The sequence below is a fragment of the Lithobates pipiens genome, unplaced genomic scaffold (assembly GCF_037356315.1).
Source record: "Lithobates pipiens isolate NorthernLeopardFrog02 unplaced genomic scaffold, aLitPip1_a1.2 Scaffold_16, whole genome shotgun sequence".
In the NCBI taxonomy this organism is placed as follows: Eukaryota; Metazoa; Chordata; class Amphibia; order Anura; family Ranidae; genus Lithobates; species Lithobates pipiens.
Genome location: NW_027507748.1, coordinates 253692324 through 253704478, shown reverse-complemented (window position 1 = coordinate 253704478; position 12155 = coordinate 253692324). Strand labels below are relative to the sequence as shown.

General features: G+C 46.2%; 1 protein-coding gene across 1 annotated transcript in view; it reads left to right on the top strand.

Annotated features, from left to right (window-relative positions):
* LOC143984134 (prokineticin-1-like) overlaps positions 1–10849 on the top strand; it is a 252225-nt gene extending 241376 nt beyond the window's left edge. The window contains exon 3 of the mRNA XM_077484444.1: positions 10727–10849. Coding sequence (XP_077340570.1) covers positions 10727–10849 — 123 coding nt within the window. The remainder of the gene's footprint in view (positions 1–10726) is intronic.
* The last annotated feature ends 1306 nt before the right edge of the window (positions 10850–12155 follow it).

Below are 12155 nucleotides of genomic sequence, written 5' to 3'. Positions count from 1 at the left end.
ACGGTGCTGGTGCTGGTGATCATCTCCTGCACCCTCTTCTTTGCCTACCCTGGCCTTCCCTCGCCTCCATTGTCTCAAGAGTCCGGAATTGTCAGAATTTCACATATAAAAAAAGAATGCTTGTAGTTGTCGATCCCAGATTCACCTCATACATGTGTTATGTCATTGGCCATGTGGTGGGACTATGTGTGCACAGCTAGTAATTATTTTGTGGCTGCAAATATGACCTGTAGGTTTGTAAAGTTCACCATCCCTGTGCTGTGCTGTGCTGACTTCCTCCTAGGGCTGTACCTCTGCTGTGCATATTATGAGGGGCTCCCACCATCCCTGTGCTATGCTCATTATGAGGGGCTCCCACCATCCCTGTGCTATGCTCATTATGAGGGGCTCCCACCATCCCTGTGCTGTGCTGACTTCTTCCCGGGGCTGCTTATTATGAGGGGCTCCCACCATCCCTGTGCTATGCTGACATCCTCCTGGGGCTGCTTATTATGAGGGGCTCCCACCATTCCTGTGCTGTGCTGACTTCCTCCTGGGGCTGTACCTCTGCTGTGCATATTATGAGGGGCTCCCACCATCCCTGTGCTATGCTCATTATGAGGGGCTCCCACCATCCCTGTGCTGTGCTGACTTCCTCCTGGGGCTGCTTATTATGAGGGGCTCCCACCATCCCTGGGCTATGCTGACATCCTCCTGGGGCTGCTTATTATGAGGGTCTCCCACCATTCCTGTGCTGTGCTGACTTCCTATTGGGGCTGTACCTCTGCTGTGCATATTATGAGGGGCTCCCACCATCCCTGTGCTATGCTCATTATGAGGGGCTCCCACCATCCCTGTGCTATGCTGACTTCCTCCTGGGGCTGCTTACGGTGCAGGTGTCAGTGCTGTATATCACGGGGCTGTTCGCGGCAAATTAGAAAAGCCGGAACACCCTGTACAAGTCTATGGGAGATTTGTGCTAATTTTAAAGGCTAATATGCAAGTTACTGTCCTAAAAAGTTTTTGGGGACCTGGGTCCTGCCCCAGGGGACATGGATCAATGCAAAAAAAAGTTTTTAAAACAGCCGTTTTTTCAGGAGCAGTGATTTTAATAATGATTAAGGTAAAACAATAAAAGTGTAATATTCCTTTAAATTTCGTACCTGGGGGGTGTCTATAGTCTATGCCTGTGAAGGTGTTTCCCGTGCTTAGAACTGTCCCTGCACAAAGTGTCATTTGTGCAGGAAAAAAAGTCTTTTAAAATCACTTGCGGCTATATTGTCGGCTCTCGTGATACAGAGAACACTCAATGAGTGTTCTCTGTATTAGCCGACAATTCATTCATTGATTAAAAAAAAAAAGCGTGGGAGTTCCCCTAAATTCAATTACCAGGCCCTTCAGGTCTGGTATGGATATTAAGGGGAACCTTGCATCAAATTTTTAAAAAAAAATTGACGTGGGGGTCCCCCTAAAAATCCATACTAGACGCTTTATCCGAGCACGCAACCTGGCAGGCCGCAGGAAAAGAGGGGGGGACGAGAGAGCCCCCCCTCCTGAACCGTACCAGGCCACATGCCCTCAACATTGGGAGGATGCTTTGGGGTCTGTGACCCCTCAAAGCACCATGTCCCCATGTTGATGTGGAGAAGGGCCTCATCCCCACAACCCTGAGCGGTGGTTGTGGGGGTCTGTGGGCGGGGGTCTTATCAGAATCTGGAAGCCCCCTTTAACAAGGGGACCCCCAGATCCTGGCCCCCCTGTTTGAAAAGGTAAGGGGGTACAAAAGTACCCCTACCATTTCACAAAGAAAGTGTAAAAATGGTTAAATGATCGTCTCTCCGGGGTCCAGCGATGGCTGATCTGATCCAGCAACGGGGGATCTCTCAGTCCAGCGCTGTCCTTACATCCGTCTTCTGTCTCCACTGCTGAGACACTGCGGGGATCCCAGCGCTGACGTTTCTTATATTAGGAGGGCGGGGCCACCCGTCACCTGACCCCGCCCCCTCTGACGCTGACGAGGAAAGCTATGGGGTTCCCCAGTGACGTATGGGTGACCCCGCCCCCCTCTGATGTAACGCAGGTTTCCGTTACATCAGAGGTGGCGGGGTCACCCATACATCATTAGGGAATCCCTGGCTCCCCTCACCAGCGTCAGAGGGGGCGGGGTCAGTTGACGGGTGGCCACGCCCTCCTAATATAAGAAACATCAGCGCTGGGATTTTTACACTTTCTTTGTGAAATGGTAGGGGTACTTTTGTACCCCCTTACCATTTCAAACAGGGGGGCCGGGATTTGGGGGTCCCCTTGTTAAAGGGGGCTTCCAGATTCTGATAAGCTCCCCCGCCTGCAGACCCCCACAACCACCGCTCAGGGTTGTGGGGATGAGGCCCTTCTCCACATCAACATGGGGGCATGGTGCTTTGAGGGGTCACAGACCCCCAAAGCATCCTCCCAATGTTGAGGGCATGTGGCCTGGTATGGTTCAGGAGGGGGGACGCTCTCTCACCCCCCCTTTTCCTGCGGCCTGCCAGGTTGCGTGTTCGTATAAAGGGTCTGGTATGGATTTTTAGGGGGACCCGCGTCAAATTTTTTTAAAATTTGATGCGGGGGTTCCCCTTAATATCCATACCAGACCTGAAGGGCCTGGTAATTGAATTTAGGGGAACCCCCATGCTTTTTTTTTTTTTTCATCAATGAATGAATTGTCGGCTAATACAGAGAACACTCATTGAGTGTTATTTGTATTACGGGAGCCGACAATATAGCCACAAGTGATTTTAAAAGACTTTTTTTCCTGCACAAATGACACTTTGTGTAGGGACAGTTCAAAGCACGGGAAACATGCGCCCCTTCAAGGGCATACTATAGACACCCCCAGGTGCGAAATTTAACCACTTTCAGACCGGACCATTTTGCTGGTAAATGACCAGAGGTCTTTTTACACTTTGGCACTGCGCTGCTTTAACTGGTAATTGCGCGGTCATGCAATGTTGTACCCAAACAAAATTTGCGTCCTTTTCTTCCCACAAATAGAGCTTTCTTTTGATGGTATTTGATTGCCTCTGCGATTTTTATTTTTTGCGATATAAACGTAAAAAGACCGCAAATTTTGAAAAAAAATGATATTTTCTACTTTTTGTTATTAGAAAAATCCAATAAACTCAATTTTAGTCATACATTTAGGCCAAAATGCATTCAGCCACATGTCTTTGGTAAAAAAAAAGTCAATAATTGTATATTTATTGGTTTGCGCAAAAGTTGTCACATCTACAAACTAAGGTACGTTTTCTGGAATTTACGCAGCTTTTAGTTTACGACTGCCTATCTCATTTCTTGAGGTGCTAAAATGGCAGGGCAGTACAAAACCCCCCCAAATGACCCCATTTTGGAAAGTAGACCCCCTAAGGAAATTGATAAGAGGCATGTTGAGCCCATTGAATATTTTATTTTTTTGCCTCAAGCGATTGAATAATGACAAAAAAAAAATTTTTTTTTTTTTTTTACACTAAGTTGTCACTAAATGATATATTGCTCATGCATGCCATGGGCATATGTGAAATGACACCCCAAAATAAATTCTGCTGCTTCTCCTGAGTACGGGGATACCACATATGTGGGACTTTTTGGGAGCCTAGCCGCGTACGGGGCCCCGAAAACCAAGCACCGCCTTCAGGCTTTCTAAGGGCGTAATTTTTTGATTTCACTCCTCACTACCTATTACAGTTTTGAAGGCCATAAAATGCCAAGATGGCACAAAACCCCCACAAATGACCCCATTTTAGAAAGTAGACACCCCAAGCTATTTGCTGAGAGGCATGTTGAGTCCATGGAATATTTTATATTTTGCCACAAGTTGCGGGAAAATTACAAACTTTTTTTTTTTTTTTTTTTTTTTCACAAAGTTGTCACTAAATGATATATTGCTCACGCATGCCATGGGCATATGTGAAATGACACCCCAAAATAAATTCTGCTGCTTCTCCTGAGTATGGGGATACCACATATGTGGGACTTTTTGGGAGCCTAGCCGCGTACGGGGCCCCGAAAACCAAGCACCGCCTTCAGGCTTTCTAAGGGCGTTACAGTTTTGAAGGCCATAAAATGCCAAGATGGCACAAACCCCCCCCAAATGACCCCATTTTGGAAAGTAGACACCCCTAAATTTAGGGGTACACTAGTGAGACTAGGTAATAAATGGCGGGTGCCCTGAAACTATAAAAAAATAACTAACCAACCAGCGTCACCTGTAACAGTTATATGGTGATCACTGGTGAAAGGGTTAACTAGGGGGCAATTAGGGGGCTTTATGCGGTAGTATATGGGGGTCCCTGGCGCTATAAAAAGCTGCAGCGAACCTAAATACCTACCTGCCTAACTAGCGTCACCTGTGACACTAATACAGCGATCAGAAAAACGATCGCTTATTAGGCTGGGTTCACACTGGAGCGATGCGGGAACGCCACGAATGCGCGGCGGGTTCCCGCATCGCATGCCTCCCGGCGGCAGTTCACACTGCCCTATGCGAACTGCTGGGAGTGTCAGTGAAATGTTACTGACACCCCCAGATCAGTTCGCATATCGCAGTGCGATCTGCAAACTCGGATCGCATGGTGTGAACACCCATGCGATCCGATTCTGCTGCGGGCCAAAAAAAGGGTCCCGTGCGAATTTGCGGAGGGTGCGGCGGGTGCGGTGAATGGCTGAACTCGAATCGCACAGAGATCGGATGTGATTTGCACTGCAGTGCGGTGCGAATCACATCCGTTCTCATAAACCGCTGCAATGTGAACCCAGCCTTAGTGACACTGGCGACGGGGGGTGATCACGGGGTTAAACCTTTATTGGGGGGGTTAGGGGGGTACCTTAGAACTAAAGGGGGCTAACCCTAACTGCCCTAACAGTTATTAGTCACAAATGACACCCGCCGGGTGATCAGGGGGTTAAACCTTTATTAGGTAATAAATGGCGGGTGCCCTGAAACTATAAAAAAATAACTAACCAACCAGCGTCACCTGTAACAGTTATATGGTGATCACTGGTGAAAGGGTTAACTAGGGGGCAATCAGGGGGCTTTATGCGGTAGTATATGGGGGTCCCTGGCGCTATAAAAAGCTGCGGCGAACCTAAATACCTACCTGCCTAACTAGCGTCACCTGTGACACTAATACGGCGATCAGAAAAATGATCGCTTATTAGGCTGGGTTCACACTGGAGCGATGCGGAAACGCCGCGAATCCGCGGCGGGTTCCCGCATCGCATGCCTCCCGGCGGCAGTTCACACTGCCCTATGCGAACTGCTGGGAGTGTCAGTGAAATGTTACTGACACCCCCAGATCAGTTCGCATATCGCAGTGCGATCTGCAAACTCGGATCGCATGGTGTGAACACCCATGCGATCCGATTCTGCTGCGGGCCAAAAAAAGGGTCCCGTGCGAATTTGCGGCGGGTGCGGCGGGTATGGCGGGTGCGGCGAATGGCTGAACTCGAATCGCACAGAGATCGGATGTGATTTGCACTGCAGTGCGGTGCGAATCACATTCGTTCTCATAAACCGCTGCAATGTGAACCCAGCCTTAGTGACACTGGCGACGGGGGGTGATCACGGGGTTAAACCTTTATTGGGGGGGTTAGGGGGGTACATTAGAACTAAAGGGGGCTAACTCTAACTGCCCTAACAGTTATTACAGTCACAAATGACACCAATGCAAAAAAAAAAAAAATGACATTGGTGTCACTGTGACTGGGGGGCAGGGGTAATTGGGGGGGTGATCGGGGGGTAAAGGGGGGGTGTGAGTGTGCCTGGCATGTTCTACTGTGTGTGTGAGTGTTGGTGCAACTTACTGATCCGCTCTCCTCCGTGTCGGAACGAAAAATACCGACACGGAGGAGAGAATACATCACTTCCTCTCCTGTGTTTACATTACAGGAGAGGAAGTTCTATTCGTCGGGAGCGATCGCGAGGGGGTGGCCATGAATGAATGGCCGTCCCCTCGTCCGGGATCGCTCCCGAACGAATACCGACCGCCGCAGGCACCGGGCGGGGGCCCGATCGGGCCCCCGACCCGCGGGAGGCAAGGGACGTACATGTATGTCCTTATGCCTGCCCGTGCCATTGTACCGACGTACATCGGCGTGCGGCGGTCGGCAACTGGTTAAAGGAATATTACACTTTTATTGTTTCACTTTAATCATTATTAAAATCACTGCTCCTGAAAAAACGGCCGTTTTTAAAACTCTTTTTTGCATTGATCCATGTCCCCTGGGGCAGGACCCGGGTCCCCAAACACTTTTTAGGACAGTAACTTGCATATTAGCCTTCAAAAATTAGCACTTTAGATTGTGAACGTTTGAGTCCCATAGACTTTAATAGGGTTCTAAAGTTCACACGAAGTTTAGGTCTGTTCGCAGGTTCTGGTGCGAAACGAACAAGGGGGTGTTCGGCTCATCCTTAGTCGGGATAGTCGATTACAAGCACTTCAATCTGTTTGTTATGTGGACCAGTCACTATATGTAACTTTACTGTATATGTAGATATCTACGTAACACATGTTATGTGTTAATTTTAATAGTGAATATTGACACTATATGCATGGAATCCAAATGTCACATCCGTTCCCATATTGCTTTCAAATCATTGTAGTTCTCAAAATACACTTTCCCCTGTCCCAATAACCCTCCCCCCCCTTCCCCCCCCCTTTTTTTTTTCCCTTTCAACATCTCAATATATTGATAGACTGTATAAATAAATATATGTGTAATGCCTTATGTTATGTATGTTATGATTGATATATATTTTTTACATTTTGGAAAATTGTTAAGGGCCGGTTCACACAGCGGGCGATGCGAGGCGACACGACTCGCCTCGCCTCGCTCCCGCAAGTCGCCCCCGTTCTGTACAATGGAACCGTTCTGAGAGGAGCGACTCGAGTCGCTCCGACTCAGAAAAAAGGTTCCTGTACTACTTTCGGGCGACCTCGGGGCGACTTGCATTGACTTCTATACAGAAGTCATTTGCAAGTCGCCGCCGAGGCCGCTGCAGGTCGCGGCGAGGCAAGTCGGAGTCGCCTCGCCTCGCCTGCAGTGTGAACCGGCCCTAAAGCTCCTGAAGAAGCGTTCAAAAACGCGAAACATGTAGAGCGCCACAACGTATCTAAGTTTTAGTTTTATACTTGATATCCTATTTCATTTGTATGAATGTATAAGCTTTCAAAGAAATTTTTTTGGATACTTATATAGAAATGAATAATAACTTTGTGTAGAATGTACAAATCTTGATAGGATATCAAGTAAGTCTTGATGTGTTTTTATAAATTCCCTCTTTTTTTGTCTTCATTTAAAAAAAAAAATGTAAAATAACTTTTTCTTAAAATAAATAACAGTTTTGAATATATTGTTTTTTATTTTTCATTTTTGCCTAAAAAGTCCAAACAGAACCAACACTTTTCTTTGAGGTTTCTTGTGTGTAGGTTTTTTCTTTTTCCCCTCTCCCTTTCCCTAAAAAAAAATTTCTTGAAAATTTTAATACATGAGAATAAAATAATTGCTTTTATATTTTTATCTATTGCTTTTTCTATGTTTTTCTACTCAAATTAATTAAGCACCGAAAAAATCCCCTCTTTCCTTTTGGTTCTTCCATTATTCAAAATATTCTAATTGGGATGAGGTGCCATTCTTTTTGGGTGTTGATGGAAGCTAGAATCAAATTTTGAAAAAAATTAAACATTGTATATCTTTACTCTTTTCTTGGCAGACTGCCCAGAGAGGAGGAAGGTCGCTTCTATGAAGACTCAGGCAACTTGCACTGACTTCTATTACAGAAGTCATTTGCAAGTCGCGCTGTAGTTCTAAATCTGCCTTTTTATCAGCACAATTGGCCGATGCCGATTAATTAAACTGCAAATATTGGCCGATATATCGGTCGACCTCAAAACTAGGGCCAATTTTGTACAGAAGCCAATTAACCTACCAGCATGTCCTAGGAGTGTGGGAGGAAACCGGAGTACCCAGAGGAAACCCACGCAGGCACAGGGAGAACATGCAAACTCCAGGCAGGTAGTGTCGTGGTTGGGATGTGAACCAGCAACCCTTTTTACTTCTGACCCTTTTTACTGCTCGGTGAGAGTGCCAACCACTACACCACTATGCTGCCCACATTGATTGTGTTGTGCAAGTGGTTACATATTACACATTGTGCTTCGCTGGGGGTTCATTCTTGTGCTGTTCTGGGTGTTAAATTTTGTGCTGTGCCAAGGTTTAAATATTTTGCCATGTTGGGGTTTTATTATTGTGACATATCTTGGAGGTTATTGCTGGCCCTGACATATGCTGGGGATTATCATTGCTTTTCCTTACGTTTGCTGGGAGATGGCATTGCTGGTCCTTAGAATTGCTGGGGGTTATTATTTGCCCCAATACTTTTTGGGGTTATCATTGCTGGTCCCATTTGGGCTATTTATTGTACTTCAAGACCCTCTTTTGTCTGTACAAAGGGTAAAAGGTTGCATATTACAAGCTAAGTGCATGAAGAAAAACACATGTTTTGGCCATGCACATTTTTGCCTCGCCCATTTTTTGGACACATCCAAAACCTCTCCCCCACTTATACTTGCAGCAGCAACACAGCACCCCCAAATAAAATTGTCTGGAGCTGCCCATGAATAGCAAAAAATGCTCTGGTCATGAAAGGGGTAAAACCTTCTGGAGGTCAAGTGGTTATGTTATACCAATTATTATTTCTCATAGCATTCCTTGTTTTTAGCATGAAGGTGTCATAGCTGAAAATGACTATTGAAATGGCAAAAGCATGTGCATTATCACTTATACATCATATATTAATACTACATCTGTGCAACAGGTTTTAAATAAAAAAAAAAAAAAAATTCTGCACATAGCGCTTTTTTGGTTCACTGAGCTTTTGTAATATCTTCATCCAACCAGGCCACACATCAGCATAATAGCTGGTCGATGTAAGAAATCTATTTCCTTTTCACCTTTTTACATGTTTACATTTTCTCTGATTCTGTTATTTAGTTTCTGAAAGATTATTTCCTAGTTAGAATTATGGTTTATGTGGATTTATCAAGCCTGCAGTGATCTGTTAGGCTGGGCTCACACTTATGCGAATGACAGGAGACTGTGACTGGCTCTTAATGGAACTGGTTCCCACAGCTCTGAGGCGGCCGCGGTCTGCATTTGTAAAGGGACCTGCGCATCTTTGGCTCTGTTCCAGATGCAAATTTAGGCAAAAATTTGGACCTGATTCCATAGTTGCCAACATTGTAAAAAAAAAAATCGGGACACTTTTTCGACAGTAGGTGGAGTTGTATTATAATGAGGGGTGGGGCATGCGGTTATAGGCGTGGCATAAGAAAAGGTGAAAATGCGACGCGTGCAAAATATGGGCATGGTTTACGTAAAACCGTGGGCGTGGCTTACATGGGCGTGGCTCAAAGGGGTGTGGTTAGAGTCTGAGGTGAATGTGGGATGGAGAGGGAAACGGGGGAGGGATGGAGGGACAGTAGCCCCCAATCCTACACCACAATAGCAATATCTGTTTTCCAGAATTTGACAATCAGCAGATAAAGATACGCCAAATACCTGGTGTTAGCGCTTCAATTATCCCGGTGTCATGATTGTTATGGTGTCAGGATGATTGAAGCGCATTATTTCTATTATTACATTGTAATATAAAATGAAATCATTCAACTCACCATAATGCAGAATCAGTGGGAGCCATGAGCGCATCACTAGCCATGTTGCCTGCCACCAGATGCCAGCAGGTGCCCCCAGCAGAGTCCCTCCTTACATCAGGTGCCCCATCAGAGCAGCCTTCCTCACATCTGTGTCTCCATCAGTGGAGCCTCTCCTTACATCTGGTGTCCCCATCAGTCCTCCTAACATCTGGTGCACCTCTGACATCCAGATTGGCCCCTCTGACATCCAGATTGGCCCCTCTGACATCTAGATTGGCCCCTCTGACATCCAGACTGGTCCCCCTCTGACATCCAGACTGGCCCCCCTCTGACATCCAGACTGGCCCCCCTCTGACATCCAGACTGGCCCCCCTCTGACATCCAGACTGGCCCCCCTCTGACATCCAGACTGGCCCCCCTCTGACATCCAGACTGGCCCCCCCGACATCAACATTAGCCCCCCTCGACATCTAGACTGGCCCCCAACATCCATACTAGCCCCCCTCTGACATCCAGACTACCCCCGACATCCAAACTGGCCCCCGACATCCAGACTCTGACGGGCCCCCGACATCCTCCAGACGCCGTCGTTGCCACACGGAAAGAGTTTGAACTGCGGCACTGCCCACCTTCCATACACTTCACACACGCTGGCAGCAGGGGTGGGCGGCGCTGCAGCATCTCTATTGTAGACCAGCTTCTGGTCTTCTTTAAAATGGCAGCCGGCGGCGAAAAGCCGGGACAAACCCAATTTCCCGGGACATTTCCTGGGACAAAATTAAATCGGGTCCTAATCCCGGGAATGTGCTGGGAAATTCGGGACATTTGGCAGCTATGTGATTCACACCTGAATCGGTGTAAGAGGATGCACCGGACCCCCTGTTGGGAACCGTGGCTGCATCAGTGTGAACCCAGCCTTACTTTTTTGTATTCTTGCTATTAAATGTATTATCTGTCTCTATTTCTTATGCTTTAAAATGCTTCTTTTCTAAGCTTTGCCACTGGGATGTTATTTATATTTAAGATATTTTAACTTTTTTTTTTTTTTGCTTCAGGTCCCCTTCCACGGTAAACGTCTGCACCACACCTGTCCTTGTATCTCCAGCCTTGTGTGCTCCAAATTTCTTAATGGAAAATATCGGTGTTCAATTAACTTCAAGAACATGGATTTTCAATAGAAGGCTTTGTTTCTTATAGCTATAGTTTAGACCACCAACCATTTTTAAACTGTGAGGTATTCCATGTAAACCACAGAGGCATAAGCTTAAAAGTGAAACTAAACCAAAAAAAACAATATAATATTTTTCAGCTTACCAATCCTTAGATATTCTGGCTGCATTTGCTTTGTCTTTTTCAGCCTTATTTTTCCTTTATTGTCAACTGTTGATCCTGCTAGTAACACATTTCCTGTCCTAGTGTGACAATGCTCACTGCGATGCATCTATGGAAAAGCAGCATTGTCACTTTAAGGCAGAAAATGTGTTAAGGCTGCAGAACACCTTTTCCTCCTTTTTTTTTCTTGGCATAGAGAGGATGTGGTTTGCTCAAAAAGGTGAGATTGGACAGGGTTGATAAAATTGATTGAGATAACATTGCAGAGTGCGTAGGACATAGAATGGCACTGAATTTCTGGTAGGATCAACAGCTAATCTTTTGCACTTACCAAACAGATAAAAAAATGCTTTTTATTGATATCTTTGAAGCTTAACTTCAGGCAGAAATAAAATAATCATATTAATGCAGTTCTGTATTCATTCCGGTCTAAACCGAACTAAAGACAAAATGTCTTAAAATGTCTCTCTCCCAACTCTTAACATCTATGCTGACTAACCAGTGTAAGTAAGACGTATATACCTATTTTCAGCCAACTCCAGTTCAGTCACATGATATGGCACCCCTGTGTCAGTCAGCAGCTGCTGCAGACTAGACAAGGGACCACGACAATGGAAGGGCCATGGGAGCCTGCTGGTGGCTCCCAGGCATTCCCAAACATTGTTGAGTGCTCTCTCCTCTGCGCTGCAGCCACTGCTGGCTGACACAGGGGATTGTGTGACCAGACTGGAGCAGTCTAAAAATACATCTTTCTTACACAGGCTAGTCAGCATAGGTTTAGGATTTGGGAGGGAGCATTATTAAGACTAGGTTTAGCCCAGAATTCTACTTCAGTACACCATAGAATGCAAGCAGTTTAAAGAGGAGGTCCAGCCTGGGTGAAAAAAAATTAAAATTTAGCAGCTACAAATACTGTAGCGGCTGAATTTTAATATTAGCCTTACCTGTCCAGGGAGCCCCTGATATCGGCACCCCAGCTGATCTTCGGATCGACTCCCAGGTGCTGCTTTCACCATTTAATGTAAGAGAACCAGGCAGTCCTGGTTCCCTATTGCACTGCACTTTCTAATTGGCCTGGCACCAGGGGAAGGAGGAAGGGGGCCAAACATTGAGGAAATCAGGCTGCAGCCTGTCTCCCGGAAGTGGGGAATG